Source organism: Eubalaena glacialis, chromosome 17 (genome assembly GCF_028564815.1).
Source record: "Eubalaena glacialis isolate mEubGla1 chromosome 17, mEubGla1.1.hap2.+ XY, whole genome shotgun sequence".
Classification (NCBI taxonomy): domain Eukaryota; kingdom Metazoa; phylum Chordata; class Mammalia; order Artiodactyla; family Balaenidae; genus Eubalaena; species Eubalaena glacialis.
The window spans coordinates 22,920,243-22,939,274 of NC_083732.1; the positions used below are offsets into that span (position 1 = coordinate 22,920,243).

Sequence of the window (19,032 nt, forward strand, 5' to 3'; positions counted from 1 at the left end):
ATGGTAATAAACTCTTAGCAAAATTTAATATAACACACATTATTGCAACACCCCCAAATATTTTGTCCACTAAGCCATATTGGTCGCTTAGTAACAAGCTAACACATGCAAATATTTGAATCTTTGAATCAAGAATTGCCTGCAGCTTGCACCCAGGTAAAGTGACCTAACATGGAGAGAAAGCATTGTTTAATTTTAGTGTTGCTATGGCTGAGATTGTTGCTAAGGGTGCAGTTATGAAAGTGGTTTTATTGGATTTGTACATATGTTCTGTAAGGGCAGGTCAGAGGCCATCATGACTATTTGACAAGGGACTAACCAGCTGACATAATGTCCTTCCACTGTTGCTTTTAATTTAAATTAATTAAACCTATGAGAAGTCAGCTAGGTTATCATCAAGTGTTCAGAATAATGTAAAATGTAATTTTAAAATATTTCTTAATATAAGATAGTCAGGCATCAAAAGGGAAACTTGTTCCCTACTTCTGATTTCTTCCTAAAGACACATATGATTTCTGCAACCTATGAAAGTACAAGTGCCATGCCATGACCTGGCCATGAGATTTCCTAGCTATTTATCAGAAGCATAGAGCATCACTAACCATTCTAAAAATTCAGTTATTATTTTGTTTTTGAGCCATGCTGTTCCAGAACCAGAATTAGTCAGCCCTTGAAACACTTAAGCTGTTTTCTTGATGGGGAATTGATTACCAAGAAAATATACTTGTCTCGATGAGAATTTCAGACTTGAGTATTTCTGAAATTCCCAATATGATATATATACTGAGAGTCAGTAAATATAAGCAGTCATTTTTATTTTGCCTTTATCCTTTTTTATGTCCCTAACAGAAGGTGAAGAAGATGCGCAGCGAAATTCGACAGAACAAAGTGGGGAAGCCCAGGGAGAAGCAGCAAAATCTGAAAGTTAACACTCCACTTTGATCGATCTTCATCAACACCTGACAATGTCTCAAATCTCCAGGCCTGGCTGGAATGCATTTATTTCCAAGAGTGAAAAGGGGGAAAAGAAAATGGCTGTGCTGCATTGCAGGAACCTGCTTGTTATGTTAAAAATGGGGGCAGAGGCTGTGGCTGCAGACAGACTTTTCTCTACCTCTGGCATCAGCAATGGTTGAAATCATGTGGCTTGTGTTTGGATGTCATTTTTGTACGGATCCTTTCACTTGACCATATGATTAAATGCTTGTAGAGAGTAGCACCGACCTAGATGATGATTCTTCCTGTAGCATCTGGCCCCTCACAATGTCAGAGGATTTAATTATGTCTAATCGCAAAGGGTTGGTTGAACCCCAGAGTTTAAATAACTCTGGCCCAAGTATTCACCCAGTAAAAGAACCATCCAGAAAGCACTGTTTTTAGCATTATGTATCTGTGTGTTCCTGCTGTGTTATTTACACTGTTTTGTATTATACAATATAGATGCTCAGCACTGCCCCCTTCTTTGATTGCTTATGAAAAACAAAAATGATGTACGTTACTGTGAATTTTTATACTACTCATTTTTAAAAGGGCTGCCTAAAAATTCTGCTCCAGAGTGTGGTGGTGTGCACAGGACAGAACACACATTTTTTAAAACTTAATCTTTCCCCTTAATTCACAGCTGATGAATTAAGTCTAACAGATTCATCAAGACTCCTTTGCTTATTATACAGGCATTTGAAAATATCCATTAATGTGAATATTACCTGAATTCAGTCTGCTTGGTGTCTACACAGACCAGAATTCAAACTGCAAATTTTGTCTTATTCCCAAGTGGAGAACTTTTTCCAACGAATATTTTTATTTCCAATTATGAGGATTTTTGAGAATTGGGGAGGTGGGAAAGAGAATACAAGATAATACTAAGCATGGGAAATATTTTCTTCTATGGAATCAAATTTATCACAGTGCTGTATGATACTATTAAAATTTGGAGGACAACTTATCTCCAGGGAGCAGCAAAAGATGTAGAAAATGATCTTGCAATCATGTGGACACCAATCACAAAAGTAAAGCCCTTGTGTTGTGTTTTTCATGTCTTTTTTCAGCCCTATCAGATCCAAATGTTATTATGCACTTTCTAATGTTTGTAAACTTTTACTAATAATTAGTGTGAATTACATTCTGATACAATAATAATCATCATTAGAAGCTGACAAAATCCTCATTAATACTGTTAGTGGCCTCTGCTGTGTTTTGACATCATGGTTCTTATATGGAAAGTTTCTATGAGCTGTGTAATCCCACTGGTCAGTATTATGAAATCATTTCTCAGTGGTAATATATAAGGCACCAGTAATATGCCAATGGCTCATGAATTACTGGACAAATGGCAGGCAACAGGAAGACCCTTTGCAATAAAGACCCCACTTAACTGTCTTTGAGGTCTTAGATACAATCCCATGTGAAGTAGGTTAAGCAGCGTTTCAACAGATAATCTATATGGACTTACCAGGAACTCAACCCTCCTTTGTAGTTACATAAAGGATGAAAGGTAAGTCTGCCCTCATCTCCCTTTACAGTACTTTTTGAATGAGTGGAATAAGGGCATGGGTATCACATGGTCCTCAATCACATATTACTAGAAAAAATGTTAACAGTGTGAGTCTTTGAGACAATAGGAAAGATTAAATTTTAGAGTACTTCCTTCTGCTTAACCCAGTAGGATCCAAAATGTCCAGTTAACATTCAAACAAATCCACCTATTAATAGACTCGCAAGTGGGAAAAGAGGTTCCTGGGGCTATTTTAGACAATTTCTGCTAGACTATTTAGCACATCCAACCCATACAATCACTTTTTAATATCCTTATTTATTATCCTCATAGCTTTCTTGTGATTCTAGGTAAAGTTCTCTTCATCCTTAAAATTGTGGAATTCCAAACTGATTTCATGTGATTCTGTAAAGTTTAGGACTAGTGCTGAGTATATGTGGAGGATTTATATTCCTGTGTGATATACTATTATTAATGCATGTGGTATCATGCCTGTCTTTGAATATATAATAGTTGCTAAATTGTGAAGTCATATGGAGCTTTTGAATTATTTTTGACCTCTTACTGCTACTTTGTCTGCTATATTCAAATCCAGAGGTATTCCCAAGCCAGAAAATAAAAATCAGCTTTCCAAAACATTCACATCCTACAAATGTTGCTCAGCAAAAGTTCATAGTATCTTCCAAATTTTATCATAATATCTTTTACTTGCAAGTCAGTAACATACAAGGAATTGAATTTTTAAGGAGAGAAAGAAAGAGTAGAAAACTAAGACACTGATTTGATAATACACATTGAATTCCTGTTAACCAACTGACTTTATGCCATTCACTTCACAGCACATATTATCCCATTTAATTCTCAAACAATTCAATTAAAGAGGTAGCGTTATTCCATTTCACAAATAAGGAAATTAAGGCTCAATAAGGTATAACTTTTACAAGCTTGAAAAGCTAATAAATGATGAATAAAATTTGAAACTGTGTTTATCTGTCTCCGGGGAGGTTTCTACTGCAGACGCCCTAAAGTTGAAGCCAGTTACAGAGCATGTTTATCTGGAAGGGAACTTTTAGAGATGGACTGGATCAGCCTCCATATTTTAGGAGGAAACTGAGTCCCAGAAAGGGCAATTGTTTTTCTCAAGGTTACCTAGATGAGCAATGACACAGATGCGAGTAGCACTTTTATCTAAAAAATAATAATAATAAATTTAATTTCAACTTATTTTTTTGTGGTATACTTCCCAGAAGACATTTTTCTGACATGGAGCCTGTAAACTTAGCATGGTTCAAACTTTTTATGTTCCATGCTACTCATTTTGTTTAATTAACTAGAAATTGAAATTTTCCGTTTTTCAACTTACTTGCAACAAGTGTAAACTTTTCAAATTTACCTTTTATCAATTGTAAGTATCCTATGCTGACATATTGATATCATAAATTCATAGAAATGTTTTTCCAACAGATAATAGACAGGAAGCCTCCAATTTTTAGGCAATATCCCCAAAGCTGTGTACTGTAAATGCCCAACACTTGAGTCTTACTCAGGCACAGTGGAAATACACCGTTTTAGAAGATGACTGATAATGGCTATTTCTCTTCAGAGAAGCATTAAGGGGTAAAGAAATGTAACTGCGGGCAATAGAGTTTCTGAGCGAAGCCAGTAGTAATAGGGTGAAAATGTATAGCCATAGGTGAAAACAGGAACGGATCTATGTTTATGATGTCTTAATAGGGCCTAAATTGTTCTTTAATTACAAGTGGCAGTCTCTGAAGTCATTTGTGAGCTTGTATGACTTTTGTATTTAGCAATGTTGCATGCTCACATAATTGATATTAAAAGTAATACATTTTTCTGAAATGTACACAGTCTATTAAGAGTATTTATTGAACACACACTATGTACTTGATGCTCGGGAAAGTGTTGCAGGTAATAAAGGAGAAAGCCAAAGCTCAGCCACCCTGTGGTGGACATACCCAGCATTCCAGCCTCATTTTTCCCGGCCTCTACTCCAAAACTTTTCACTTCCGTTCCACCCTGGTAGCCCACTTCCTGGACTCTATCACCTACCAGAGCCATCCCACCTCTCAAATATTAAACTCCAATGTCACTCCTGTCTTCTTACCTGCTCACCTGTAGGACAGTGATTTTCAGTCAGAAGAAAGACAGGTGTTTATCAGTACCCCCTGAAAGTTTTTACAATGCTCCCTCCTCCTCCTGCACACACAGAGATATGAGCACTCTCTTCCCCTTGGAAACATTCCCTGGGATACATTCATATCTTTTTTTTTCCCTCCTACTCTCACCTCCACAACTTGAGAACCACTTATCTAGAAGAAGTACAAGGCTTCCTGATGCACCCAACCTGTTCACTGAAAAACTTTAAAATGAATCAACAAAAAGGAGTGCTCACAGACACACAGGGTTTTACTATATTAAGGATAACATCTTGGAATAGAGGAGCAAAGAGTTTAACTTTTTTTTATCTTAGTGTTGCTCTCTTTTCAAAATATTACTGTTACCACATACAGGCAGTAAAGACCAAGCAGAGACCAAGGCAGGGCTCAGGAGAAAACAAGCATCAAATAGCACTCAGCCTGGATCCAGGGAAGGACTTAAGCCAAAGAGGCAAAAAAGGATGTAGATCTTTAAGTTCTTCTTACTCAGGTCATGAGGATAAAACACTACATAGGGATTTGGGACAAAATACTAGCAAACAGTGCCACCAGTTTGCATTAGCCTCTCGTGTCTCTTCTTGTAAATGTTTTGCACCTGTCTAGTCCAGGATATAGGAATTTGGGGTCCCGGCCATCTCTCATTGTGAAGTCAAAATTAAAAAAACACCTGACTATCACCCATTACCTTTCTAATTTGCACCACATTTACTTCCTGACCATAACAAGATGGATATTTTCTCAGCAGCTCTCTTCTCAGTCTGGAATCCCTGTTAATCTTTCTCTTCAGTGCTTTCAATTTCCTTGCTTTCTCGTCTTTCTCACACTCTTGTCCGATCAAAATCAACCAAACCGTCTCTCTTTGCTTGTCCTCTGGATGACTGTAAAAAGTTTATAACAATGTTTATTCATTGTTTACAACCTCAGTTTAGACATAAGTGCTGCACAGCTACTTTTTTCATGTCCCTGGGGACAGAGGAAGTTTTCCTCTTCCTGTCTAAGATTATTCCTTCATCTGAGGTTTTTAAACCATTTTCTTTCTGACCTTAACAGGAGATCTGTTAATTATCCTTTCCTCTTCACTGACCTTACCCTTTTCCGCAAATGTGCTCAAGTTCTCAAGTTCCCCTCTTTCCTTCACTACTTGTTTCCCAAAATAACAATCTACGCTCCCTGTTTTCATGCTTCTCCTTATTTCTCATCCTTTTGCAATTTGACTTCCAGCTAAATTTTTTTCATTACCAATGACATCTTTAGTAGCTCCTGGATTCTCAGTAATTGTCACTGAAGCCCTGGCCAATGTGGAAATTAAAAAGTGATGATGTTACAGAGATCTCAAGCTTCACCTAAAATCAAAGTGAATGATTTTATAATTTTGATTGATATTAGTATGGAACAGTATAGTTGCATAATAAAAGCCTTCTTAAGGATGGAATCTACATATCCCAAGAAAAAGTCTGTTTTCTCCTCCAGGTTCATATCTTCCATTACGTATGTATGTGTCCTTTCTCTCTGACCACATTCTCCCCATAATGTTTCTTTGCTACATTCCCAGATCCTACAGTGTCCACGTCTTCATAGGAGTGGTTGTTACATGTATAGGCACTAACCTAGGGCCCATACATCCAGAGATGGGCAAGATTATCTTGTGATGTTTTAGAGTTCTCTGTTTCATTATACCCTGGGATGACTGTCAGTGGTATTACCAGTTCCTCTAAACAGCAGCCACATACAAGCAAAAACACTTAACATCTTTGTACCCAGTCCCACTCTAATTCTCTGAATTAGACCTAGATAAATATATCAATCCAAGTGATGAAATATAATGGATAGTTTATATATATTTTATTAGCCTACCCTATGTATGGCATTTAATCTTACCGTGGAATTTTTTTTTTTTTGAGATGTTTCATTTGCCTTCATTATTTTTTCCAGCTGTTTTAAATTTAGTTATCTTTTGTCCTTTTCTCTCTGGCAACTCCTCACTCTCCTTGACTAGTTCTTCCTTCTCTACGTCCCCACTACCTCCCTGGAATTCCATCCTTTTTCCTCTTCTCCAATCCCACTCTTCACTCCTCTTCCACTCCAACACCATCAATCACCATATTTACCATGATGAATCCCATATCCCAGGCCCAGGGATTTTCCTAATCACCTGACCTATTGGATAACTCAACATGGATTTCCCAAAAGAGTCTTAAAATTCAACATTCAGACGCTAAATCCAGTATATGAGACCATTCCCACACCTGCTTTCCTTCATATGCTACAGATCTCATATAATGGTAATACTGGTTCCTCAGCAACCTTAAATCAAAATTCTCAGACTTCTCTTAACTCTTCTTCCTCCAATTTTTTTCAGTCCATCAATTCTAATTTTAACTACTTCTTGAAACTTCCCACTTCTTTTTGTCTACACTTCAACCCTTTAAATCATCTCTTATCTAATATAATGTCTGAGCAATGGCCTACCTTGTCTGACACCCTTTCTATCCATCTTGCAACCAGAAGTATCTTTCTAACACATAAGTCTGATGGTTTCACTCCTCTAATTTAAAAAATCCTTAAATTTAGCCAGACAACACTTTTTGGTATAAGTGCCATATTTTATTTTTATATAACTCCTTGCTCTGTGTAGCTGTTTTCCTTTTCCTAAGATGTCCTTCTTCATGCTTGTTGGCAAATTGTCATTGATCCTTTCACACTATGCCTCACTTCACCCTTTTTTATAGAGCCTTTTGGACTTGCATCCCCATTCCCAAACCCCATCCTGGGAAATTAACTGTTCTATATACTTTGCTCCCCTAACACTTGGTCTGCAAACATATCTCACTAGACCATAGCAATTTGTTTTCATGTGTATTTCTCCAACTAGAATATGAGTTCCTTGAGGGCAGCAGCCCTCCTTTATTTATCTTTGTATCCTTGTTGTCTATTAGATACTCAACAAATATTAATAAATAAATGTCTGCCCCCCCGAAGCTCACAATATAGTTGAGAGGTTTACACACAGGTCTATTAGGGGGAAATGCAATTCAGAGATAAAGTTAATGTTTGAAAATAGTAAAAGCTACATAATATTGCATTACAGAAGATAAACACTTGATTTCTATCACTTGTTTTCCTAGTGTGTGCAATAAACTATTTTTAAATTTGATTCTCAAACTCTATGCTGCACATTTACACACATACACACGAAGATTTGATACGACTTAATGGAGATGAGCTGTTTAATGGTACAATATAGAAATAAATGAGCAAGTCAGAGTATGTCATTTAGTTAAGTAGTGACCTTGGTATTTATTGGCATTCTGTAGTATGAATTCCCTTCAGTTTGCTGGAATTTTTATTAGCCAAAAAAGGAGGTTGCATCTTAATCTCCTGGCCTAAGTAAAACATTAGCCAGAGAGGAAGATCTCTGGGGAGATGTTTGTGGGCCTTAAACAAGTGTACACTGGAGTTTCTAAGAGTATGCTTTACAGAAATGTACTCTAATATACAGTAATAGCCTAAAGAAATGGGAGTTCTGATAAGAATATGATGAACTTCAACAGCAGGACTTCATAGAAAAAAAAGGGGAAATAATAAAAGAAACATGCTTTTATATACTCAAAGAAAGCACATTGATATTGATATATGCTTTCTTTGAGTATATAAAAACATGTTTCTTGCTGATATATGTGTGTGTATATATATATATATATATATATATATTTATATATATATATATATATATGACCTTAAATTCTTTTTCCTGAATATTGTCTCAGTTGAAAGAAACAGAAAAATAGTAGTAATCAAATTAACACTGGAAACCTAACAGGACTAAAGAAGTATTATGTACTTTTTTGACTCTGAAACCAAGAAATAAGAAGGTGGCCAAGGTAATGGTGTAGGTAATTTTTAACAGAACACATGTTTGCACTTTGGCTGCCATGATTCATTTTACACATTTCACTTGAGTAGGATGGTGTGACTATTATGACTGTCCCGTTAAATTTCTAAGTTTTCTTTTATCCCACATGCTTTTTGAAATCCATAAAACAATACATAACTGTGAATTTTAAGAGCAAAAAGTTATGTAAAAATAGCTATAGCTAGGGAGTGACAACTTAAACAGAACCTGCTTTCCCAGATGGTCCTAAATAAAAATCGGTAAGTCATCACATTTATTTAGGAAGTATTTAATGAGCTTTTAGTAAGTTTAAGTCTCTGTGTTAGGTGCAGTAAGGAGTAAAATTTTTTAAAAAGACCACAAAATCTTTGACCAATAGAAACTGAAATATATGATGGTGCCCATAGTTTTTCTATCAGTATTCCCAGCCTTCCCCATCACCACTCCATTCCTTGTTATAAGGAACTTTTCTTCTATTCCACTGTCTAATGAGAATTTATATTTTGCTCAGCTGACTCCCAGGCCTTTGTAACACAAAAGTGGGAGAATAGATCTAGACACAGAGTGATCTATTAGAGTGATCTATCACTTATTAGAGTGATAAGAGGAAAAAAGGAGAATTTTTTCATGAAGAAACAGGACCACAGTTGTTCTTTATTGGGGGGTAAAACAGTTAATGATTGAAGCAGACAAAAAAATTATCAAGCTAGCATTTTTAAGTCAATTTGTATAATGAAGAGCTAAGAATTAGAGGATTAGAAAAAGCTATGAAACTGAGTTTCCAAAAGCAAGTTTTTGGGGTTTGACAAGTAAGAGGCTTCAATGAAGAAACAGAGAACTGTATCAATGTAGTGTGGACAGAAGGACAGAAAAGAGCATTTTTATAGGTTGTTAATTAGATATTATTTAATATTCTCAAAGAGATACATGTAAATATTGGGAATACTTTTCAGTTATTTCTGGTTTTTTGATTAGACTTCTTTTGAATGTGGCTCCATACAAAGACAGGGCCACATGGGACCCTAAGGTTTATTAAAGTGTACTCATTTATAATAGTAATGGTAAGCCAAGTACATACATATCTATAAATATCTAAGTATAATGAGCAATAATAGATGAACATGGAATATCCCATATAGATTCTTGGGGAGAAATGTCACTCAATAGGAAAGATCATGGGGAACACTGGAATGATTTTTTTTGTAATAGATCTTTATTGGAGTATAATTGCTTCACAATGCTGTGTTAGTTTCTGTTGTACACCAAAGTGAATCAGCCATATGCATATCTATGTCCCCATATCCCCTCCTTCTTGAGCCTCCCTCCCATCCTCCCTATCCCACCCCTCTAGGTCATCACAAAGCACCGAGTTGATTTCCCTGTGCTATGCTGCTGCTTCCCACTAGCTAACTATTTTACATTCAGTAGTATATATATGTCGATGCTACTCTCACTTTGCTCCAGCTTCTCCCTCCCACCCCGTGTCCTCAAGTCCATTCTCCATGTCTACATCTTTATTCCTGCCCTGCAACTAGGTTCATCGGTACCTTTTTTTTTTTTTTTAGATTCCATATATATGTGTTAGCATACAGTATTGTTTTTCTCTTTCTGACTTGCTTCACTCTGTATGACAGACTCTAACTCCATCCACCTCACTAGAAAAAACTCAATTTTGTTTCTTTTTATGGCTGAGTAATATTCCATTGTATATATGTGCCATATCTTCTTTATCCATTCATCCCTCATTGGACATTTAGGTTGGTTCCATGTACTGGCTATTGTAAATAGTGCTGCAATGAACACTGTGGTACATGTCTCTTTTTGAATTATGGTTTTCTCAGGGTATATGCCCAGTAGTGGGATTGCTGGGTCATATGGTAGTTCTATTTTTAGTTTTTTAAGGAACCTCCATACTGTTCTCCATAGTGGTTGTATCAAATTAAATTCCCACCAACAGTGCAGGAGGGTTCCCTTTTCACCACACCCTTTCCAGCATTTATTGTTTCTAGATTTTTTGATAATGGCCATTCTGACCAGCGTGAGGTGATACCTCATTGTAGTTTTGATTAGCATTTCTCTAATAATTAGTGATGTTGAGCATCTTTTCATGTGCCTCTTGGCCATCTGTATGTCTTCCCTGATGAAATGTCTGTTTAGGTCTTCTGCCCATTTTTTAATTGGATTGCTTGTTTTTTTGATACTGAGCTCCATGAGCTGTTTATATATTTTGGAGATTAATCCTTTGTCTGTTGTTTCATTTGCAAATATTTTCTCACATTCTGAGGGTTGTCTTTTTGTCTTGTTTATGCTTTCCTTTGCTGTGCAAAAGCTTTTAGGTTTAATTAAGTCCTATTTGTTTATTTTTGTTTTCATTTCCATTACTCTAGGAGGTGGGTCAAAGAAGATCTTGCTGTGATTTATGTCAAAGTGTGTTTTTCCCATGTTTTCCTCTAGGAGTTTTATAGTGTCTGGTCTTACATTTAGGTCTTTAATCCATTTGGAGTTTATTTTTGTGTATGATGTTAGGTAGTGTTCTAATTTCATTCTTTTACATGTAGCTGTCCAGTTTTCCCAGCACCACTAATTGAAGAGGCTGTCTTTTCTCCATTGTATGTTCTTGCCTCCTTTGTCAAAGATTAGGTGACCATATGTGCGTGGGTTTATCTCTGGGCTTTCTATCCTGTTCCATTGATCTATATTTCTGTTTTTGTGCCAGTATCATACTGTCTTGATTACCGTAGCTTTGTGGTATAGTTTGAAGTTGGGGAGCCTGATTCCTCCAACTCTGTTTTTCTTTCTCAAGATTGCTTTGGCTATTTGGGGTCTTTTGTGTTTCCATACAAAGTGTAAAATTTTTTGTTTTAATTTTGTGAAGAATGCCATTGGTAGTTTGATAGGTATTGCATTGAATCTGTAGATTGCTTTGGGTAGTATAGTCATTTTCACAATATTGATTCTTCCAACCCAAGGACATGGTATATTTCTCCATCTGTTTATGTCATCTCTGATTTCTTTCATCAGTGTTTTATAATTTTCTGAGTACAAGTCTTTTGACTCCTTAGGCGGGTTTATTCCTAGGTATTTTATTCTTTTTGTTGCGATGGTAAATGGGATTGTTTCCTTAATTTCTCTTTCTGATTTTTCGTTGTTGGTGCATAGGAATGCCAGAGATTTCTGTGCATTAATTTTGTATCCCCCCACCTTACCAAGTTCATTGTTTAGTTTAGTAGTTTTCTGGTGGCATCTTTAGGATTTTCTATGTATAGTATCATGTCATCTGCAAACAGTGACAATTTTACTTCTTCTTTTCCAATTTGGGTTCCTTTTATTTCCTTTTCTTCCTTGATTGCCGTGGCTAGGACTTCCAAAACTATATTGAACAAGAGTGACGAGAGTGGACACCCTTGTCTTGTTCCTGGTCTTAGTGGAAATGCTTTCAGTTTTTCACCATTGAGTATGTTGCTTGCTGTGGGTTTGTCATATATGGCCTTTATTATGTTGAGGCTGGTTCCCTCTATGCCCATTTTCTGGAGAGTTTTTATCATAAATGGGTATTAAATTTTGTCAAAAGCTTTTTTTGTATCTATTGAGATGATCATATGGTTTTTATTCCTTAATTTGTTAATGTGGTGTATCACATTGATTGATTTGCTTGTTTTGAAGAATCCTTACATCCCTGGGATAAATCCCACTTGATCATGGTGTATGATTCTTTTAATGTGTTATTGGATTCTGTTTGCTAGTATTTTGTTCAGGATTTTTGCATCTATGTTCATCAGTGATATTGGTCTATAATTTTCTTTTTTTGTGATATCTTTTTCTGGTTTTGGTATCAGGGTGATGGTGGCTTCATAGAATGAATTTGGGAGTGTTTCTCCCTCTGCACTTTTTTGGAAGAGTTTGAGAAGGATCGGTGTTAGCTCTTCTCTAAATGTTTGCTAGAATTCGCCTATTGATATATTTATTCATTGAAGAAAGAGATATTAGACATTCTACATAGAAAACAAAATGACATAAACTGAGGTACAGAGGTAGGAAAACATGGGGTCATATATTTTAAAAGTTATCCAAATTAGCTAGAGCACATTCTGAGGAGAGACACCAAGCCAGGTGGAGGAGTAGAAATCTGAGACCCTAAGGAAGGGAACCTGGGAGACCCAGATTATGAAAGTCACTGAGAACTCATGGGTGTGTCTGACAGCTCCTCAGCAGCTGGCAGACCAAGCTCCAAGGAATCACTCATAGGGAAGAGTGTGGGCATTGGGGCATGTCTCAGGCACAAAGACCCTGAGAAACAGTTGGGGTCCATGCCAAAGGGCCTAACATAGAAACAGAAGAATTTTGAAAGTGAGAGTTAAGTTTTTAAAGGCAGGCTAAGGGCTTCAAGATGAAAGCAGACACAAGGACTTATACCAAGGTTAAGAATCCAGCAGCTGAAAAAAACAGACGTCAGAGGAAAAATGAGAAGCAGGAAAGATGCGTGCATCCTGGCAAAGAATCCTGCCTGGCAAAGCAGCTGCTGCTGTCCTTTATCCATGATTTCTACTCATGCCCTGATGTACCCCTCAGTTTCTATAGACACTATATCTCTCAGCTGACAACATGTGGTGCAAGTGTGAGGAAAAAAATGTCTTTTAGCACCATAGGAAGGGGGGAGAAGACTCGATCTTCTCTCAGGGTAATAATAGCTATCATGTTCCAAACATGTGTTGGATGCTTGATTATATTAACCCCATTTCTCACAATTACTCTGAAATATGAGTATACTATTTCCTTATAAATTAGCAACATAAGGCTCAGAGAGGTCAAGTGTCTTGTCCAAGACCATGCAGCTTTTGTGTTGTAAAGCCAAGACTGAAACCTATGTCTATCTTCTCTGACATTTCCCATGTTTTTCAAACTATACCAGAGCTGTCTAATAGAACAATAATACAAGCCAAACATGCAATTTAACATTTTCTAGTAGCCACATTAAAATAAAAAGAAAGCAGTAAAATAAACCAGTATATCTAAAAATATGTCCATTAATATGTAATCAATATAAAAATCAATGATACATTCTTTTTTCATTTTGTTTTGGTGCCAATTCTTCAAAATCCAGTGTCTGTTTTATACACGTATCTCAAGTCAGTCTAGCTACATTTCAAGTGGTCTGACTCCCATATTGCACATCACAAATTATATACCCTATTCTGCTTTCCAAGGATTAAGCAGAGAAAGGATTCACTTTGGGGACATAGGGGTATAGAGTGTGCCTACGTGTGTATAGTTCTTTCTCAGTGATTCTCAAATCTGGCTTCTTGTCAGAATCACCTGGAAAACTTTTAAAACATATTAAGAATGTGGCCCTATCTCCTTCGATTTTGATTTTATTGCAAGGTAATGCCCAGGCATCAATATTCTTTTAACTTTGTTGAAGTAAAATTAAGTAGTAAAAAAAAAAGTGCACATAAGTGTGCAGTTTTATGGATTTTTATTAAATGATCACACTCAGGTAACCAGCATCCAGATCAAGGATCAGAACATTCCAACACCTGAGAAACCCCAGTCAGGTTCCCTTCTAGTCACCATGCCCTGCAAAGTGCTACATCTCATGAGACTGATAAAATGGTGAATCCACATCCGCTCTTATAGAACCATCACCTAATACAGGTTGCTCTTCTGCAGGGTTCTAGCCTAGGGTTTGTCAGGTCAACTTGTAGCCCAGAAATAATAAACCTTGTGCTAACCCATCTGTCTTCTAGAGCAGCAGTCCCCAACCCTTCTGGCACCAGGGACCATTTTGGTGGAAGACAATTTTTCCATGGATAGCGGCACCGAGGGTTGGGGGGTGGGGATAAGGGAAGGGGATAGTTCAGGTGGTAATGCAAGCGATGGGGAGCTATGGAGAGCGGCAAATGAAGCTTCGTTTTCTTGCCCACTGTTCATCTCCTGCTGTGCGGCCCTGGCCACAGACCGGTACCGGTCCTCGGCCCGGTGGTTGGGGACCCCTGTCCTAGAGGATCTCTACCCGAGAAAACACAGGTCCTTCAAACCACTGTATTCCCTGGTCCATGCAGGCCCAGTTTCCGTTCAGTCCTAAACCACCGGCTCCGTGTCTGCTCAGCTCTTCTAAGTTGCATGATACTGGGTATTTGCTCTTCTCCCCTCCTTTCCTGGATGATCCACCTATTTTCTCACCTGAGTTTCACCCCCTTGATCATCAACAGATCAAATGGACAGCAGCTTTGTGAAGCCTGTAACAGTGATTTCAATTTCCTACTGAACAGGCTTAAGTCCCAGCAGGCTTACAACCTTTTCCTTGGTACTTAATTGCCCAAACTTTTGCTCCAGCCCTTCTCATTACTACACACACCCTCTGGTCCTATAAATTCAATTCTTCGGAAACAGCATTTGTTTTCCTAGTCATTTATCTTCTGCAGATTCAAGAGATTTAAAATACATTTCTAAGAAAATTCAAATTTTGTGTGTTCCACAGGTGTTCCCTCATTGGCTTAATCAAGGGGAAAAAAAAAAAAAAAAAACTCAATGAAGACATTTCCTAACTCCAGCCAACTTGAGCAAACATGAAAATGGACTGCATCCTTGAGTCCCATGCTACAGTGAATCCTGAGTAAACAACTTCTTGATGTGTTAAACACCCAGCAGTATTCAGCCTGCCACTTGTTGGAATCACAATTGCTTCACAGTGTTGGTTTTTTTCTCTGCTCTCAGAACAGTGCCTTGTTGTGCTTCCAGCCCATACAAGAATATTTTGAATGAGTCGGACTTTGCAAAGACAGCATTTGCAGCTGAAAATAGGAAAACATGACCATCTGTTCCTCCCTTCATGGTTCAATCTGACAATATCCTAACACAGCTGTCTTCCTCTTTGACTCCATCCTACTCGGCCCACCTGCCTCATTCCACCACTTTCTCACTTAAGCTTCTTCACTTACATTTTGTCTCTCCACATTCCTCTCCTCCTACTCACTTATCACTACTTTCCTCTGTTTTATCGTTTCACGATTCTTATAATCTCAGGAGTACCTAATTAATTGCTTGCCATTTTCCATCCTCCCAACCCTAGCTTTTTCCCTCAATCCCTCTGCCTAGCTCTTTCTGCACTCCTCAGCCACTACCTAACTTCATGTGGGAGAAAGAAGAAAGGAAAGGAGCTCCATACCTAAGCTTCTAGGATCAACGTAAAGTTAGCTGGAAGTATGGAGATAAGCCCTAGGTCCTGGGGAGGGAGAGGGGCATAAGGAAAAGTGATGGGGAGGAATGCATAACTGACACTGGTGGCAAGAGTAATTTTCACCTCTATCACTACAAATTTCCAATGAGTCATTTACCAACTATGGGAGAGGTGGTAGAGGATACCAACTGCCACCACCACCAGAAGTCAGAAATTTCACAAGTTTCCCAAATATCAGAGAGACACCTTGAGCTTTCATTTGTCCATTCAGTGGAACTCCCAGTGACTGACAATTTTAGGAAACACTTGGAAAATATACGAAGGAGAGACTGATTTTAATAGCATGGACCCAGAACCTAGACTTCTTACTAAGTAAATGCATGATTTTGCCCAATTTCCTTAACCACTCTGGGTATCAGTTTCTTGTCTGCAAAAGGAAGTAATAATAGCATCTCTTAGAGGTGTTAAATAATAGTAGATAAGAAGAATGTTAAAAGGTTGAAATTAGTTAATACATATAAGGCACCGAAAACAGTGCCTGGAATTCAGTATAAACATTAGTTACTAATATTGTTGCTGTGTTGTTTTATGAAATATGTATTTATAGTCTTAGATAACTCAGAGAGAATAGTTAAATAGTTTTTGCTTCTTTATGGGTAGTGCTATCCAATAGCACAGAGGTTTTACTTATTCACTTATTGAACAAAGATGAATAAGTCCCTTCTACATGAGAGGTACTTTCAGGATGCTTTCTATACAATGGTTTAATCATAGGGATGATCTCCAACCATGTGAAGCTTACAGACGAATAAAACCCAGTTCAGTTGGATGCTAGCAAGTGAAATACTTAGAACATTTACCCTAGTCTACTATAGGAAAGTCAAACTTTGAGGGGCAAAATTTGAATGGGGAGGAAAAGAGAAAGAGAGAGGAAAATTACTTCAGGACTGTCTTAGGGTCAGTTCAAGTTCAGCTCTAACTTTTTCTTACAACTGTTACCTTTGCAGTTTCACAATGTCAATAGATAGTAGAAGGGAACATAAGTACTCAAAATGAAATAAAACACGAAGCCATCAGGGATTGACACTAGGAGGACAGGGGGAATCATTGGAGAGGCTCAATCATTTGATGACGTTGATTTCTTACTGGCACCTCTGAGAGCTGTTTTCTTTTTAGCCTTCTGATTTAAGTGCAGACAAAATTCCTTTCTCTTGGTGCCCCTTGGTAAAACTGAGACCAGGCAAAGAGTCTGATAAACACCAAGGAAATCAAAAAGAGGAAAAACAGAGAGAGTATAAATTAATTGGCTTATTAAAGGAAGGTTTCTTATTTTCAATCTAGTTAACTTCAGTCCAAGATCTCCAGGCCCTCCCATTACTCATGAGGTCCTCTAAAGAGAGATGAGACACTACCCCAAAAATTCTCCCTTTTCATCTACAGACTTTTCCTCCTACCCCAGTTTCTAGACTAAGAGACTCCTCTTCCTCTAGTTAGATATATCATGAAAGCTATCTTTAATAAATACCTATTTCCAGCATACAGTATTGATTGTATGATTGATATAACACTCACACATCATTCATACATACTAAAGAAGTATTTTTTGTTGATTTAAAAACAAATTGGACCTGAAGCCCTCAAAATCTCAGCCAGCATATATAGGGGGTATGAAGCTATTTACTAAACCAGCAGAGTTGACTTTTAAATCTTTATTGTTGTAAATAATTTTTAAATAAAAAGAATTCTCGGGGCTTCCCTGGTGGCGCAGTGGTTGAGAATCTGCCTGCCAATGCAGGGGACACGGGTTCGAGCCCTGGTCTGGGACGATCCCACATGCCGCGGAGCAACTAGGCCCGTTAGCCACAATTACTGAGCCTGCGCGTCTGGAGCCTGTGCTCCGCAACAAGAGAGGCCGCGATGATGAGAGGCCCGCGCACCGCGATGAAGAGTGGCCCCCGCTTGCCGCAACTAGAGAAAGCCCTCGCACAGAAACGAAGACCCAACACAGCCATAAATAAATAAATAAATAAATAAAAATTGTATAACTTAAAAAAAAAAAAAATTCTCCTCTTAATCCTAAGCAAGTTCTATATAATAGACATTCTGATTAATCAAATTTTTTCTATAATTGTCCTTGAATAAATATTTGTGTTAAATAAGACACGTTTCTCAGATAGGAAAATCAAGTTATTTAATAATAATTAAATCATCATTCATCTACCTCAAGGGTAAAATAAAAAATACCTTTATATTTTTCTATATTTCTATTTTCTAATCATATTACTGTAAATATTGATAAATAATAAGCAATAGATTTCTGCCTCCTGGTGGCCATATGCGGTTCTAAAAGAAAAAATAGTCTGTGTCTCTTAAAATACAGCAAAGAGATTTTGTTTTAGAATTTTGTTTAAAAAGCTACTCACTCTGGAAAGCAACGGTGGATCAGCGTGGTACCAAGAAGGGAAAAAGTCAGCAGTGGCAGCCAAGGACATGAGTGCCTTTCAAGGACATTGTGGAGCACAATTCCCCCTTTTCACTCAACTGGCTTGTAAGCCATAAATATATGCACATAAATTTGAGTCCTCAGGAAACTAGTTTTGATCAAACTAAAATGTTTGCCTGGTAATTCTAATACATTTGTCACAAATATCTTCCCCTAAGCCTCACAGTCCTAAGGTTACAGTATGATTTGCCTTTGTTACCTTTAGCCAAGTGGAATATTCTTTGTATACATTCTCCTGAGGTAAGGTCTCTTGTGTCAGAGATGGCCAGAGAAATGTATGCTTCTTTGTTTGGTTAAGTTCCTTCACTTGGCAATAGAATAAAACCCTTTGGGAAGTATCAAACCTGCCTTGACAGGAACATAGCATTGCTTACTAAAACTATACGTTAGAAATGCAGGAGATTTTGTCAAAATAAAAATATACTGAGGTTATTTTTAAAACTATGATTTAACAAAATCTGAGTCAATTTTTGAAATGTTGCCTCAGTAGAAATAATAGTAAAATATGTTGTATGTCATGTCATTAATAAATATTTAACTTAAATACTTATAAGCTCATGATACAGAATAATTTTTGAATAGAAGGAGCATGTTTCAAAAGACAATCTTAGCTGCTAAGATTAATTTGTAAATATCTGTAATTCTGAAATTGTTAGATAAATTAACACAAGACTAATTAAGCACCTAAATCACTTTTTTTTTTCCAATATGAGGGTTTAGTTGGGAAAGAAAATATTTATGATTTATTCTACATATCTCACAATGTTCCTTTGATTAGTGCTGGTCTGC

General features: G+C 37.2%; 1 protein-coding gene across 2 annotated transcripts in view; it reads left to right on the forward strand.

Moving 5' to 3' along the window:
• The window catches only part of PKIA (cAMP-dependent protein kinase inhibitor alpha), a 95,737-nt gene extending 91,876 nt beyond the window's left edge, over nt 1-3,861 (forward strand). The window contains exon 4 of one of the 2 annotated variants that reach the window (XM_061171597.1): nt 850-3,861. In XM_061171597.1, coding sequence (XP_061027580.1) covers nt 850-929 — 80 coding nt within the window. In that variant the 3' untranslated portion in view covers nt 930-3,861. The remainder of the gene's footprint in view (nt 1-849) is intronic. The other variant, XM_061171598.1, reaches the window with a different exon arrangement.
• Nucleotides 3,862-19,032: the final 15,171 nt, after the last annotated feature.